Genomic DNA, 15,660 nt, shown 5'->3' with positions numbered 1-15,660 from the left:
CGCGTTCCATAATGCCACCAATCAAATGTAACTTCTGGGTTGCAGCACGTCCATTAAATCCCCATCTTCAATCGTCGTCAGACAGAGTAGCGTGTATAAAGTTCAACGGTAACAGCCGTGTGATTGGCTCTGCCTACCTTTACTGCTACACGGCCCACCTCCAAGCTCATTTCATTGTTTACCTGAGGCTCGATTTCCCACGTCTACTCTAAAACCCCCAAGACCATTTTCAAACGGCTCAGTTTTTGGATGTCAAAAAAAACAAGTGACTTAAAACTGAGTTCTCTAAACTGGAGGGCATTTCTCTTCCGGGCACGTCTGTGAGTGAACGCTCTGTCGGCCATTCCATGTTGAGCTTGAACCACCTTCCAGTCAGTAGGCTGAGATGTGAGTGTAGTGAGCACACCGTGTACCACCGCTGTGTGTCAGCATGGAGGACGTTCAAAGGGACGCTGTGGAGCTCAAACAAAGGAACGCTGTAGATTATTCTCCCGTTTTCTAAAGCTAACCACTTACATTTCTTATATCGAGTCCATGTGGCTCTCTGGGGGTTCAAAGAACCATTTTGCACGTTGCCGTCAGTGATTTGTTTTTTCCGCTCTCATATCTTTAAATAACAGGAATCACTAATCTGGGTGGTAGTCGGCTGTGCGTTTCCCTTGACATTGGGGTCCCCACATCATCCCTATCGGTTTGAGAGTGTTTGCATGGGTATCTTGAGTAGCTGTTGTGTTCCTGTTATTTAAAGATCCATTCAAAGTTATTGTCAGTGTTTCAGGCGCTTGAGGGGAGGCAGACATTTTAGGGATAATGAGTTAAACATGGCCGCTCACAAAAGGAGTGAAATCCAGAAAGGACACCCTCAAGTTCTGGAAACACTGACGACTCTTGTGAACTTTGAGTTGTACACATGTTGCTGTGGAGGTGTGTGTGGCGTGTTAGTGTGTGAAGTTGTTGCTTGAGTTGATGTTGTGCCTGACCTGCATGTGTCGGGCTGTGCTTTTAGTTTTTTGTGTCAATAGCGCTGTATATGTTCTCATTCCTTTCATAGACGGATTGTTTGACCCAGTGACGATTTGACTTCCCGTTGAAGGCATGTTGCCTAAACCAAACCAAAGTCGTTTAGTGGGAATTCCCACCGTTAACCGTGTGTTGACGTCTATCGGCTGAAAGATTTTCATGTCTTTTTACATTGCACCATTAACAAAATCCCATTCACTTCATTGCATCAGACATTTCAGCGTCAACTATCTCACATTCAAAGATACCACGATACCACGACTTATTCTGGGGCTTTGGGGTAACTCCAACCAGATGTTCTAGAAATCGAAAATGGAAAACCGAATCGCCCGTTCTATGTCTTGATTCTGTTCGATGCATCAACTCCTCTCTTCCTCCACATCGGCACACATTAGTGGGTCCAGAGTTCTGACCAAGTCACCATGGCATCCATTACAGCATGTGTCCCACGAGCGCCTACTGGCTGCGTCTCCATTCTTTCCTTTATGTTTTTACATGCATCGTTTCTTGCTTCGGTCAATTTGTATCGACGTAACGCAAGACGTCGATAGAAATCCTTCCTGCACCTTCCTGTCTGCACTGATATGTAAATCGTGAGGATACTTGGTGCAGAGGAGGTAGGCTGTCCTTCAGTCTGGTGCTGCTCTAGCTGAGGCTCAGAGGCCTCTCGGTATGTGAGCAGCAGCCTGTGTTGGTCGTGGTTCCACACCGACTCGCCTCGTTGGCAACACGTTGGCCGTGTATGACGCCGTCACCGCTCGCTGGAAGTCAAGTGGTCTTTACCCAGATCGGCGTGCTCATCCTCTGTCCTTCTCATCCCCATCCTAATCCCTCCTACACCTTTCCTCCTTGTGCATCCTCTCCTCCTTCCTTCTCCTGCCTCCTTCCCCCTGTCCCTCTGTCTACAGGGCAAAGTGGCCCAGACGGCCTGTATGTCGGCCTGCAAGCATCTGTCCACATCGCTGATGCAGATGCTGCTGGACACAGAACTCAAGCAGATCAGCATGGGGGCCGTGCAGCAGTTCAACTTGGACGTCATTCAGTGTGAATGTAAGTAAGACATGCGATGGTTATTTGTATTGATCAAGCACGCTGTAAACCTCTAATAGCCCTGAGGTATCAGCTGGGTCCATTGTGTTTATAATGTACATCCAGCACTGAAGCTGTATCACACCATAAGCGCTGCGAACCTTCCGTGCGACTAGACCCAATAAGCAAAGTCAAGGCACAGACGCAAATGTTTGCGATAGACGCGAATTTGACGCAAATTGCGCATCGCGAAAAATCCACCTCTTTCTTCTCAAGGTGCAAAAGCCAATCAGCGTTGAGCTGCTCCTCCGTTGGTGAATCTAACTGCTCTAATGGAGCTGGAAAAGACATTCAGACTAGAGGTGAAAGTCACCGAGCTGTGTGAGCCTACGGGTGATGTCATGTATACATATATATATGATATTAATGTTATGAACCCAAACACGAGAGCGTTAGCTGTTCAGACGTTTGTGTGATGTCCTCAACAAGTATGAAGCAGAACTAGTGGTTAGTTCTTCATGGTGGATGAAGGAGATAACTGTTTCCATGGAGTAAATCCACAGAGATAAGCCCCGCCCCCTCTAAGGCGCGAATGAAGCGAAAAGCCACAAATAGTCAAGCGAGTAAACTCACGTGAGTTTTGGTGTGAACGCAGCATAAGGAGGTAGAGTTTTGTCTCTACTCTATGTTGGCTGTATTGTGATGATGTATTTGATTGTCTTGGTTCCTGTTTCCTCTCTCAGTGTTTGCCAGTTCGGAGCCGGTCCCCGGCTTCCAAGGAGACACCCTCCAGCTGGCCTTCATCGACCTGCGACAGGTAAACACTCACTGAGCTCTGCAGAAGAAATCAATCTGAACCAGCACACGTGACGCACAGATTAATGTATTGCTCCAAAGCGTTGTGCCTGGGTGAGCTTTGAACTGTCAATCTGAAGGTTGTCTCTCTTGAGACCAGCTGTGGACGTCTCCAACATTTTAGTTTTGGGGTTTTAAAGACCACTTCGGTGAAGTTGAGAGAGCTAATAGCTTTAAAATGATGCCCGGTTGTTCAACTGATTATTCATAGTATTTCATATTTCGGGGCTTTCCTCCATTGACGCATACTTCACTAAGTCCCGCCCCTCAAATACCAACTAACCAATAACAGAGTAGTCATCCAGGCTCTGCTTCATGGACTGTAACGCAATACGTTTTCATTAGCATGATGTAGCATTCTAGCTAGCTTCTTTTGTTGTGTAGCTGTCAGTGAATGCAGACCGACCCGTGTGTGTTCATGTCTTCTGTTCCTGTCGCCAGGTGATGTGGCGGTTCCCTCTAACACTGTGGACTGTAGCTTTAGCTTCTATCTTCATTAGTTTACTTGTTTTCACTGCTAACGTTTGACGTCTTGTGTTTATTCATCAAACACCGATCGTCTGAAATCACATCTCTATTCAGAAACTGCAGCTAGTGACCGTGTGGGCTCCATGGGAGCTCTGACAGCTCGAGGGGGGCGGGGCTAAGCAGACGCTCAATTCTGCCTAAAACTGTTTAGAGCCAAGTGGTTGACACAAGAAATATAGAAAACCAGAACAGACCAATAATGAATATTTAGTTTCAAGGGGAGTAGTTCAGTCCGTAGTAGTTTCTCAGCTGTCTCTCAGCTCTCCAACAACACTGTGATTCCCCGGCTGCTTCTTCTCCATACTCCTGTCTCTGTGTTACCTTTTCAACTTTCACCTGTCCCAGAGTTCACCCGCGCAGGAAGACATTCCTATTCCCAAACACACGAGCACAAAGCCTCCCGCTCTGTTGTGAACAGCCGTGGTATGTAAAGTGTTGCCGGCTCTCATTAACTTGTGTCTGTGCCTGATCTGTTAATCTAAGCCTGAGGTGGAGGCTGGGCTCTGCATCCCGTCCAGGTCACAGCACCACTGAGACGACACTGAACACCTGAAGGGGAAACGGGCCACGTTTCATGGTTATTATGGTGAATTACAGGATTTATGGATTGAGAACGTTGATTTCTCCCAGCGACTTTGTTACCAGCCCTCTTGCAAACTCCCAAAATGTACATTTACATTCTTACATCTAAGCAAAAAAATAGGACCGTCCACCGTCTGAATTCAAGTTTAAGGCAGAATTGCCTTGTTAACTCGTCGTAAAAAAACATAGAAACTAAATAAAACTCCCCAAAACATCTTGCTTTGTCTTTCCGTTCTGAATATCTGCAACGGCATTAATGTAAAGGAGTCTCAGCGGGTCAGCCGAGTTATAACTTATTTGAACTACAAACCGGGGCTGAGACCACTGAGGCTGGATCTGGAGAGATGAGATATGGAGAAGGCGGCTGTAGAAAGAGCTTTTAATACGGTGAAAGGGGATTTATGTCATCTTCTTACTCTGGGGAATAAATGCTTAATGTCATTGTATTTTTATTAAAAGACATTTTATTTCTCCACAGAAAGGTGTCAAAAAATCATGTTTCAATGGCCTCACAGTTAGTAAAATGTCATAAAGGCAATACAGGCACGCACACGTTCCTGCATTAATTAAATGTAAAGTTTACGACAAGTTCTAATGGGACTGAATAACCTGGTACTTAAAAAATAGAACATTGGCTGTGTTTCTGTTTAAATTGTACCATATATATATATATGATTCTTCCTCAGGAAACTTTAGGGGAAATTATTCGAAAATGATGGCAGTTTTGTTTTTAATTATAAAATATAAAAACTCCCCCTCTCCCTCTCTCTCCCTGCCCCTGCCTCTCTCTCTCTCCCCCTCCCCTTCTCTCTCTCGCTCTCTCTCTCTCTCTCTCTCTCTTTCCCTCCCCCCTTCCCCCACGAGTGCCCGTTCTAAAATGTAAAAGGCCTGAGCTCCGTGTACCTGTTTTTAAGTGGAGCTTAGTTTCCTGTGATGCATCTCATTAGACGTGATGCGCCCATGTTCCCTGGTTGACGTGCTAATCCTCGCCCTAGGTGAAGGCTTTAGGAGGCCGAGGTTACCCAGAGGTCATCGCTTCACTTTCTCCATCTCTCGGCTTTGGATTGTGGAGCTCTGACTGCTTTTGAGATTGTTATCCAGGGACCATGAAGAGTGAAGAGTGATGGAGCCGAGTCGAATGTTTAGGGCGCCGTGAACACACCAAGATGCAGAAAGGCTGGAAAATATGTTAGTGCCACGATGTGGATGTTATACACGGAAGATGAAAGAATATTCTACAGCTCAGTGGTTTAATGCTCCATGTAATGACGCATGTGAAAAGACTTGAAACTTGTTCATTTAAATAAGACGATAGTTTATTTAGTTGTTTTCTAGTTTTTATTAACAGTCTTCATAATGGAGATGCTGTTTTTTCTGCACTGCAGGTATTTTTTACTTATTGGCCAACAGATATAAATATTTCTGAACATCCTAACGTCCACCTGGCCGGTCGAGCTCAAACACACTTCAGCTCGCTGGTCATCTCAACTCACTTCACTCAAACGCCACAGGAACACAATGAAAAACCTTCACACCGTGGCGGCTAGTCTCTGGACCTCCAACAATCACCAACTCTAGTTGTGTGAAGATGAACCTTCAATTCACCGAGTTAGACGTGAAAAGAAAGCCAGCCGACTCCACAGATAGAAACAGTCATTTAAACGGTCTTCACCAGTCAGCTCTCATGTAGGTTCTGAACTCTGTTTTCTGGCACATTGAACACGTTGGAAAAGAAATGTAATGAGTTGATTCTTCATGAGTGAACACCTGAAGTTAGAGAGAATCTTCTGCTCCTCCATTCCAACTCTTTTTATATCAAACAATAGATTAGATTAGATATTCCTTTATTAGTCCCACAGTGGGGAAATGTCAGGATCACAGCAGCGGGTGTACATTAGAGCAGGAATAAAAGATAAAAATAAAACACAAAAACAATACTAAATCCTAAAATACTAGATATACAGAGGAAACTAAATACATACACAAGGTAGTGACCAAAGTGAGTTGTCAGCAGGTTAAAGTGTCCAGGATGAAGTGCTGAGTGTGTTTAGTGTGTTACTGATCTACTCAGTGTGTTGTGCAGCCTGACAGCAGCTGAAGGACTTGTGGTTCCTCTCCTCAGACACCGGGGAGGAACCAGCCTGTGGAGAGCTGCTAGAGGGTCCTGCATGGGTGACCATTGACTATCTCACACACACACACACACACACACGCACGGCCTATCTCTCCACGCCAAAAGCTGAATATTTCCCAGAAGCCACTCTTATGGTAATATGACTCGGCTCGCCAGCAGAGTCCTCCTCCATGCCTCTGGTTGTTGTGGTCTGCGATGCGGTCAGGGTCATCCGTCAGACGTGACAGGCTGCAGTGTGATGGGTTTCTCCCGGGTGGGGTTGCATTTTGAGAAACGGTTTCAAAGTGAACACAACAAGTGATTAGCCTCCTCGGGCTGCATGTTTATAACATCACACAAGATTTACTGCACAATTCGAATAAAACACACATGCACAGAATCACTTTTACACCATATTCTATGTTTCATCAGCATTGTCTGTGTCCAAATTCATATTTATCTGACTGCAATTTAAAATGAATTTATGATTATCCTTATTATTATTATTATTATTACTGTTATCAGGGAGGACAGAACATGTTAGCTCACACGCTAAAGAATCAAAGAAAAGGACCTTCAACACATACTGTAGGTGTGTGAGGCAGGCTGCTCCTGTCTGGACCTTTAAGCACACACACACACACACACACACACACACGCCATGGATAAACAACCGTGCGTGTTTTATCAAAAAAGATAAAAACCAAGTTAGTGTTCCTGGTACCAGATCATGTTAGTTGTGTTGTAGATGGAGATGTCTGCGCATCACTTGGCTCCAGGTGAGAAGAATGGCATTGTTGCTAAGTGTCTCTCTCTCTTTCTCTCTCTCTCTCTCTCTCTGTGTTGGAGTCTCTGTCAGCTGAATAATGCCATTATCACTAAGCTGTTCTTTCACTGCTCTTTCAACACGACCCACACACCCAGCTGTTTCACCCTATGACATTAGCATACACTGTGTGTGGGGGGGAGGGGGGGGCGTCAGCTCCATCAGGTTAACCTGGGGTCATGGGGAGGGGGGTCATTTTGAATGTTCCCCATCACACTTAACACTCATCATGTTAAGCAGCAGAACCCCCCCTCTACTCTCCCTCGCCCCTTCCTCTCTCACTCTTCTGTTTTCTCTCTACATCTAAGAGGGACGCAGTGACCCAGAATGCACCAGTGTTTAGTGCCTTCACGTCATCTGACCACACAGCCTCTGCTCTGCTGGGTCATGATGAAGACTTTTACCCTGACGAAGGCTGCGAGAGGCCTGTCACTGGCCGCTGTGTTCTGCTCAATCAAAGACAGACGGTCATGGACGTATTGCAAATACATTTCCAGTACTCCCAGTCGCCCTCACAAGTGGAGCTTTACCTTTTTAAGGCGGCCTCTGGAGGGCTCAGGTCTTACGCCAGCTCGGCATTTTCCAACTTCTCTTCCTCAAATATCCAGTGGCGGTCGGAGGCTCTGAGCCAGGACAGTTGAACCTTAACCTCAAACCGTCTCTGAGATCTTTCATTTCGTCAAAACCACATGTTGGTTTCTCGTCCTCCCTACATGCAACGCTGTCGACTGGCACCTGAAAAGAGGGCGAGGAGATTTATCCGTGTTTAGGCCAATGGTTCTCAAACTGTGGGGCGCAGTGGTACGACAGGTGGGGTTCAGGGGGAAATGCAGAACAACCTTTATTGAGAGCTTCACAAATTACACGAGTTCATTAATACATATATATATATATATATTAATACATGTTGAGATGCTTGTACCTTTGTGTACAGGTGACACTAGTTATTAGTTTTATTGAACTATTTCAACTGTTCTTGTGTAATTTGTTTATTGCAAACAGCTGAGAAATTGTATATTTTGCCAATAAACCTAATGTGCAATGGGGGTTGAATAATTTTGATTGCAACTGATTGTGCAATGATGCAGCATCTTGTTTTAGCAAACCCTTCTTCAATCTGAGTATGTCTCTGTGTGTCCTCTAGCTCCTGGACCTGTTCATGGTGTGGGACTGGTCTATTTACCTGGCCGACTACGGCCAGCCCACCTCCAAGTACCTGAGAGTGAACCCAGCCACCGCCCTGGCTCTGCTGGAGAAGTGAGTGCATCTGATATGAGGACATGACATCACTTCTTAAAAAGCAGACAGAGAAAGTGAAGACAAACTGGGTCAAATGTCTTTAAACTGAGTACTAGTGCTGGGATGTTGGACTGAACAAGTCAACAGAGTCCATATGTCCGGGAAGACCGGGAAAACAACAATTGTCCAGTCGTGGAAAAAGCCAAATCTCGTGGATAATGTGTTGGATGACGATGAAGCTTTAAGACCTGAGAATCAACTGTTGGAGTCGTAGAATGGGTCAAACCATGAATGGGAGCTTTAAAAATGTATTTACTTTGCTAGCATCATCTCTTTAAACGCAGTGCTGCATTATTACTGTACATTTATGTCGGCAGCTCACACTGGGTGTGATGACCATCCTTAAAGGCACTCAATATTACCAGTAAAGGGGCTAAAAGTATGGCAGGATGAGGCGGGATGAACTAAAAGTATGGCAGGATGAGGCGGGATGAACTAAAAGTATGGCGGGAAAAGGCGGGATAAACTAAGTATGGTGGGATAAGACTGGATAAACTAAAAGTATGGCGGGATAAGGCGGGATTAACTAAAAGTATTCAATTCAATTCAGTTTATTTGTATAGCCCAATTTCACAAATTACAAATTTGTCTCGGAGTGCTTTACAATCTGTACACATAGACATCCCTGCCCCAAAACCTCACATCGGATCAGGAAAAACTCCCAAATAACCCTTCAGGGGGGAAAAAGGGAAGAAACCTTCAGGAGAGCAACAGAGGAGGATCCCTCTCCAGGATGGACAGAACAATAGATGTCATGTGTACAGAAGGACAGATTTAGAGTTTAAATACATTCAATGAATATGACTAGTGTATGAATAGTTCATAGTAGGCATATTCCACAATGGAGGCCTCCACGATCCATCAGGCAGATGGCGGTAGAGAGGAGGAGTGGGCGGAGTCTCAACAGTGGGCGGAGTCTCAACAGGGCAGTGGCGTAGTCAGGAGCAGGAATTCCACGACCCAGACCTCGATGATCCATCAGCAGATAGGATCTATGCCGTCTCATAGGGTCCGATGACACCATGAGACGTGAAGTCAAAAGGACTCCGGGGAGGAAGCAGAGTTAATAATGTGCAATAGAGAGATAAAAATGCATCCATAAGGAGAGACACAAGAGGAGATAGGTACTCAGTGCATCCTAAACGTCCCCCGGCAGCTATAAGCCTATAGCAGCATATCAAGGGGCTGGACCAGGTGAACCTGATTCAGCCCTAACTATAAGCTCTGTCAAAGAGGAAGGTCTTAAGTCTACTCTGACATGAGGTGACTGTGTCTGCCTCCCGGACTGAAATTGGAAGCTGGTTCCATAAAAGAGGAGCTTGATAACTAAAGGCTGCAAAGTATGGCGGGATAAGGCGGGATTAACTAAAAGTATGGCGGGATAAGACTGGATAAACTAAAAGTATGGCGGGATAAAAGAAGTATGGCGGGATAAGACTGGATAAACTAAAAGTATGGCGGGATAAACCAATACGGGTTAGTGGCCGGTGATCTAAGCAAACTACTCTTTTCTTTCCTAAATTCTAAACATGCGAAGATGATTTCATAGATAAGTTAGAGCCTTCTACATCAGACTTCTACAGAGAGGAGCACGCTGGTGTACGTCATACCAGATCCATCATCACTGAAGATGACTTGGAAAAGTCCAGAAATTATCTCTAAGAATGGGATGTTTGGTCAATTTATTTTATATCCACATTTTAATGTACAAATTGAAAATATGCTTTAAAAAAACACGAGTGTCTGGATCCACTTCCCCAAAGAGCTTCCCTGGAGCCGTTGTTATTATGGATGTTAAGCTGTGGGAGGTTATTACCCATCAGACACTAGTACGGAAAGATTTAGAGTGCTTGACATGACTCTATCGTCCACTTGGTGTGGCGTCAAAGAGAAATGACGTTGATGGAACATGTACCAGCGTCTTCCAATTTAACGAGCCTTCACTACATTGATTCTTGCTCATCATTTGAGAGAACCCGATGAATTCCTCTGTATGTGTGTTGGTGTAATCTCCTTCTCTCTCTTCCTGCTGCTGCTGCTCAGAGTCTACCGGGGGTAGGTGTCTGTCTTCTCCATGCATGTTCTCCTGTATCATATAGAGCTATATCTCTATTATGTAGAGCTATATCTCTATTATGTAGAGCTATATCACTTTTATGGGGTGGCTGTAGCTCAGTGGGGTAAGGGGGTCATCCTGCAACCCCAAGGTCGTCGGTTCGATCCCCGCTCTCCCCATTAGTTGCAAGTCGAAGTGTCCTTGAGCAAGGCACTGAACCCCCAGTTGCTCTTCCCGGGCGCATCACTGCAGCCCACTGCTCCTTAATAACTAAGGATGGGTTAAATGCAGAGAATACATTTCGTTGCCTGTGTACCTGTACTCTGTGCAATGACAATAGATTGAATCCAATCCAATATAGAGCTATATCTCTATTATATAGAGCTAAAACTCTATCAATAAGAGCTATAACTCTACCATCTAGAGCTATATTTATCTTATAGAGCTATATCTCTATCATATAGAGCTATATCTCTATCATATAGAGCTGTATCTCTATCTTGTAGAGCTATATATCTGTCATGTAAAGCTATATATATCTCTATCGTGTAGAGCTATGTCTTTATTTTATTTTTTTTGCGATCAAATGTTTTTATTTAGCATAATCACACAGGATGGCGGAACACCAACACATGGTGCCCTTTCAAATTACAAACAATATGCTGAGACCAAAGGAGTCTCTCAGAACCATAAAGCAGAGAGGAAAGAGGGGGGGGGGGACATAAATATACACACAACACAAGAGACAGACAGACAGACAAATAACATTGATAGGGACCAAGGACATAGGACATGTTCAATTAGAAGTACGGGGCGATAGCACACATCTACAGCATATTTTTCAGAGTCAGCAATGTTGACCCAAGTGTCCAAAGTATTTTCTGATGCTCCAGTTATGCGAGCTGTAGAGATCTCCATATATACAATATCCAAAAAGGAAAGCATCCATGTTCGAACAGACAAGTCATGAGGTGGTTTCCAACGGGTTGCAATCATTCTCTTAGCAGCTGTAAGTCCAGCAAATGCAACACGCATTTGGATTTTAGAGAGCTGAAAGTCTGAATCAAAAACATTTAGAATCAAAACACTGAGAGTGACAGGCACAGTAACATTAATCAAGACAGATAACTTGGATGCAATATTGTTCCAAAACTGACAAACAGGGGAGCAATCCCAGAACATGTGAAGATATGTACCTTGAGTGTTTAGTGGGCAGAAAGTGCATAAAGGACTGGTAATTATTTTCATGTGATGCATTTTCACAGGGGTGAGATACGTCCTATGAATGAAATTGTAGTGAATTTGCTGATTGTCTGGATTGCGTGATACTTCTGAGATGTTAGACCATACATCATGCCAGTCAAAATCAGTGACCAGGTCTGGGCAATCACGTTCCCAGACCCTCTCAATAGGTGTCACCAAAAACTGATAGAGCTTAGATACCATACCGCTGGTTTTTGCCTGCATTGTAAATAATTTCCGGATAAGACGAGCTATATCTCTTTCATATAGAGCTATATCTCTTTCATTTAGAGCTATATCTCTTTCATTTAGAGCTATATCTCTTTCATATAGAGCTATATCTCTTTCATTTAGAGCTATATCTCTTTCATTTAGAGCTATATCTCTTTCATATAGAGCTATATCTCTTTCATATAGAGCTATATCTCTTTCATTTAGAGCTATATCTCTTTCATTTAGAGCTATATCTCTTTCATATAGAGCTATATCTCTTTCATTTAGAGCTATATCTCTTTCATTTAGAGCTATATCTCTCATATAGAGCTATATCTCTTTCATATAGAGCTATATCTCTTTCATTTAGAGCTATATCTCTTTCATATAGAGCTATATCTCTTTCATTTAGAGCTATATCTCTTTCATTTAGAGCTATATCTCTTTCATATAGAGCTGCTCCCTATTGGGAATCACGGTGGAGTGTTTTTGGCTTTAAGTCATTTCCTGCTTATCCAAAGTAATGTGTGCATCTTAATTGGGGGAAAAACCTGCAGCCGTTTTGGATCTCAGGTTTAGTCAACTCAGAGTTCAGGCTCAGAGTTTGTTGAACCTGCTTTCTGAAACAGGGCCTAGAGTTAGTTTTAAACATATGAATCTAGAAAGAGTTGGGTGGTTCCTGTTGAGCTGAATCTGAGGGCCTAGTTGTGTGAGACTACATTTCCCAGAGTGCAGCAGCAGCAGGAGCAGCAGCAGCAATCAGTGTTGCTTATTAGGAGCACCTGTGGGGTTGCTCTGATGCATTTTGCAAAGACAAGCAGCAGAGAGAGGACGCTTCAGGTCACTCCACGGTTCAACCCAAAGACGGCAATGGTGAAATGATTTGTTTAATTTCATGGTGTTTAAAAATGCTGATTTTGTGTTAGAATATTTCATTTTGAGTTTGGAAAATGAAAAGTATAAAATGTTTAATAAAAATGTGTAATTTAAAATGTAATTCATGTTCTGTCTTAAAGGTTACAACCTAATTCACTGACAGAGCAATCAACGAACTAAAGAAAAATAAAAGAAAGATTAAGTCAGTAATTTGAGTTGTCTTCATGTCCTTTGGAAACTTGACAGTTGTAACCACCGAAGCGGCCTGGCCCTGAAGATAAACGGCTTCAGATCCAGAAATAAGCTGTTGACACAAAGGAAGACAAGATGGCGGAAGATGTCCTGGGGAAGTCGGTCCAGCAGCTGAAGGAGAGGACCACTGCAAAAAGCAGCTTCACCAGACAAGCCAACCTTATTTCAATAGGAGCAAGCAGCATGCTTCAAGTGGAGTTGGAGGAGGGATTCACAAAGCTTTCAGACTGTTTCAGAAAGATGCTCGACGCCAATGATGACTACAGGACTGGACTGGAGGCTGACATTAAGACTGAGGATGAGGAAGCAGGTCTTGATGAACAGCAAGAAGCCGACATTGATAGATCTGTAAATGAAGGTGAAACAAAGTTGGCGGAGATGAGAGGCATTGTTCAAACAAACCTGTGGTCAAGGTTTCGAAGCAGTGAACTTCCTGTTGCAATCCTGGAAGCAGAAAGAGCCAATGGGAAAGCGGCTGATGTACCTGTGGAAAGTGCCAATTTAGAGGGCTATGACATGCACCTCGCGCTCTTGGACAAGAGAATGAAAGAGGCCATCTCAGCAATATCAACATGGGAGAGATGGATCCCTGTAGAATTAAAGGATGAATTAGATGGAAGAGTCAAGGACGTAAGAGCATCCTACTACAGGCTTGAGTTAAGGAAAGCTGAATTTGCCATTGCACGGACGATCAAGGAGCAAGGCACAAGAGTGAAACCACTACCCCAACCGGGAACACCCACACCAATAATTCGGATCAAGCCAACCTCTCTACCTGTCTTCAATGGAAGCAAGAGAGAATATCACAGATGGAGGAAAGACTGGGAAAGCCTGCAAAAGCAGGGGGAGCCATCCCGGATCGATTGAAGTTAGGAAAATTCAACTCTTGTAAAGTGTAGATGACACAATCTCAAAAGACCTAAGACTTTCAACCTACACCACGGCCAATGACATGTTCAGAGTCCTGGAGAACAGATATGGCAACAAGTCAGCCATCATAGTGGAGATCCTTGAAGAGCTGGATAAGATGCCACATGTGAGAGGGAGCCAGCCAAGAAAGGTCATTGACCTCATACAGACAGTGGAGAAGGCCCTAGCAGATCTCACAGAGGTAGGAAACTCTGGAGCCATAAAGAACCCACTGGTAATTAAAACCATTGAAAGCAAGCTGCCTGACTTTATTAAAAGAGACTGGGTGATATTCATGGTTGAACCCAAAAACAATGTTACATCAGACAACCACTTTGTCATACCCTTGAATTTCCTGAAAAGTCAAGAAGAAATACTGGAGAGACTCGAACAGTTCAGAACTGTAGACAAGGTGGAGAAATCAGATCGTTTTGACAAGAGGTATGACAGAAAGATTGCCTCAACAAGAACCACAAAGAAAGAAGAGTTTGATGAGCTATGTGATGTCTGTGGTGATAGTGGGCACAAAGACAAAGTCTTCTTCTGTAGAAAGTTCAAAAGACTTGCTCTACCTGAAAAGAAAGCTGCATTGAGAAGGCTGGGAGCCTGCAGAAAATGTCTTGGATGCCATGATGAAGATGGGTACTGCAGAGACACCTTCCTATGCAGAAATAAGGACTGTAGAAGGGAAGGTGGCACCCCAGACCACCATTTTTTCCTCTGCCCAAAAGAAGTCAAAAGAGGGGAAGAGAGAAAGAGCGGAAAGGACGGCAAAGGTGGGAGCAAACTCACGGAGGAACAAGAGGAGATCTTGTCTGAACTTTCCCCAGAAATGGCAGTTCGATGCAGAAAGGCTTTCAACAACACCAACAAAACCGCGGTGACACTCGAGTCTGAGCTACTGCAGATGAATGGGCTCTCTGAACTTCCGGTCATTATGATGTTGCAAATGCAGGCCAGAAGATTGGGACTCTAATTGACCTTGCTTCGGATACAAATTACATTACCCATAAGGCTGCTAAAAGACTGAGGTTAAGACATGAAAAGATAACTTTAGTTGTGCATGGGGTTGGTGGTATGCCCATGGAAGTGAACACACAAAGGTATCTCCTCAAAGTCAGAGTCAAGACACCGAAAGGAACCCAGAGAGCTCATGAAATGGTCTGCTATGGCTTGGATGAAATTGCCAAGGTGCATCAAGGAATTGAACCTGAGAAGTTGAAAAGATTCTTCCCAGAAGTCGAACTTAATGAATTGGAAAGGCCAGAAGAGGTTGAACTTCTCATTAGCCACCGAGAGGGAAGACTCGCTCCCCAGAGGGTAAAAATCATCGGAGACCTCGTCTTGTGGGAGAGTCCATTGGGGAAGACAGTGGGTGGAGCACATCCCGACTTATTTGAGGAAGTGGAGGTTGCAGCATATGAGTCCAAAACACACTTCACTCGCTCCATGAGGGCAGCTGCTGTCAAATATCAAGAAATCACAAGTCCAACCACTGACACAGTCCAGCTACTACAGAAGGATGTGGCTCAGACCAAATTTACAGGTGCCAGTAACCGTGAGTTCCTTGAGTGGTGGCACTGGGACAGCATTGGAGCTGCATGTGAGCCGAGATGTGGAGGATGCCGATGTGGCAACTGTCCACCGGGAGGAAAAGAAATGACCCCTGCAGAGGAGAGGGAGCTGGAAATCATTAAAGGAGGCCTCACCTACAAGGAGGGGGATGCTCACACACCAGATCCACATTGGGACGCAAAGTATCCTTGGACGGTAGATCCATATTCTCTCCCAAACAACAAAGGTGCAGTCAAGGCTTGTTTCTTAAGAATGGAAAAGCAACTAAGTAGAGAACCGGACAGG

The 15,660-nt window shown here is 44.3% G+C and overlaps 1 protein-coding gene across 5 annotated transcripts in view; it reads left to right on the top strand.

Annotated features, from left to right (window-relative positions):
* The window catches only part of exoc6 (exocyst complex component 6), a 55,727-nt gene that overhangs the window by 33,626 nt on the left and 6,441 nt on the right, over nucleotides 1-15,660 (top strand). For all 5 annotated transcript variants that reach the window (XM_056430112.1, XM_056430110.1, XM_056430109.1 and 2 more), the window contains 3 exons: nucleotides 1,929-2,070; nucleotides 2,793-2,866; nucleotides 8,098-8,210. In XM_056430112.1, the coding sequence (XP_056286087.1) occupies nucleotides 1,929-2,070; nucleotides 2,793-2,866; nucleotides 8,098-8,210 (329 nt within the window). The remainder of the gene's footprint in view (nucleotides 1-1,928; nucleotides 2,071-2,792; nucleotides 2,867-8,097; nucleotides 8,211-15,660) is intronic.

The sequence above is a fragment of the Pseudoliparis swirei genome, chromosome 13 (assembly GCF_029220125.1).
Source record: "Pseudoliparis swirei isolate HS2019 ecotype Mariana Trench chromosome 13, NWPU_hadal_v1, whole genome shotgun sequence".
NCBI lineage: Eukaryota > Metazoa > Chordata > Actinopteri > Perciformes > Liparidae > Pseudoliparis > Pseudoliparis swirei.
This window is presented reverse-complemented; position numbering and strand designations above follow the sequence as displayed.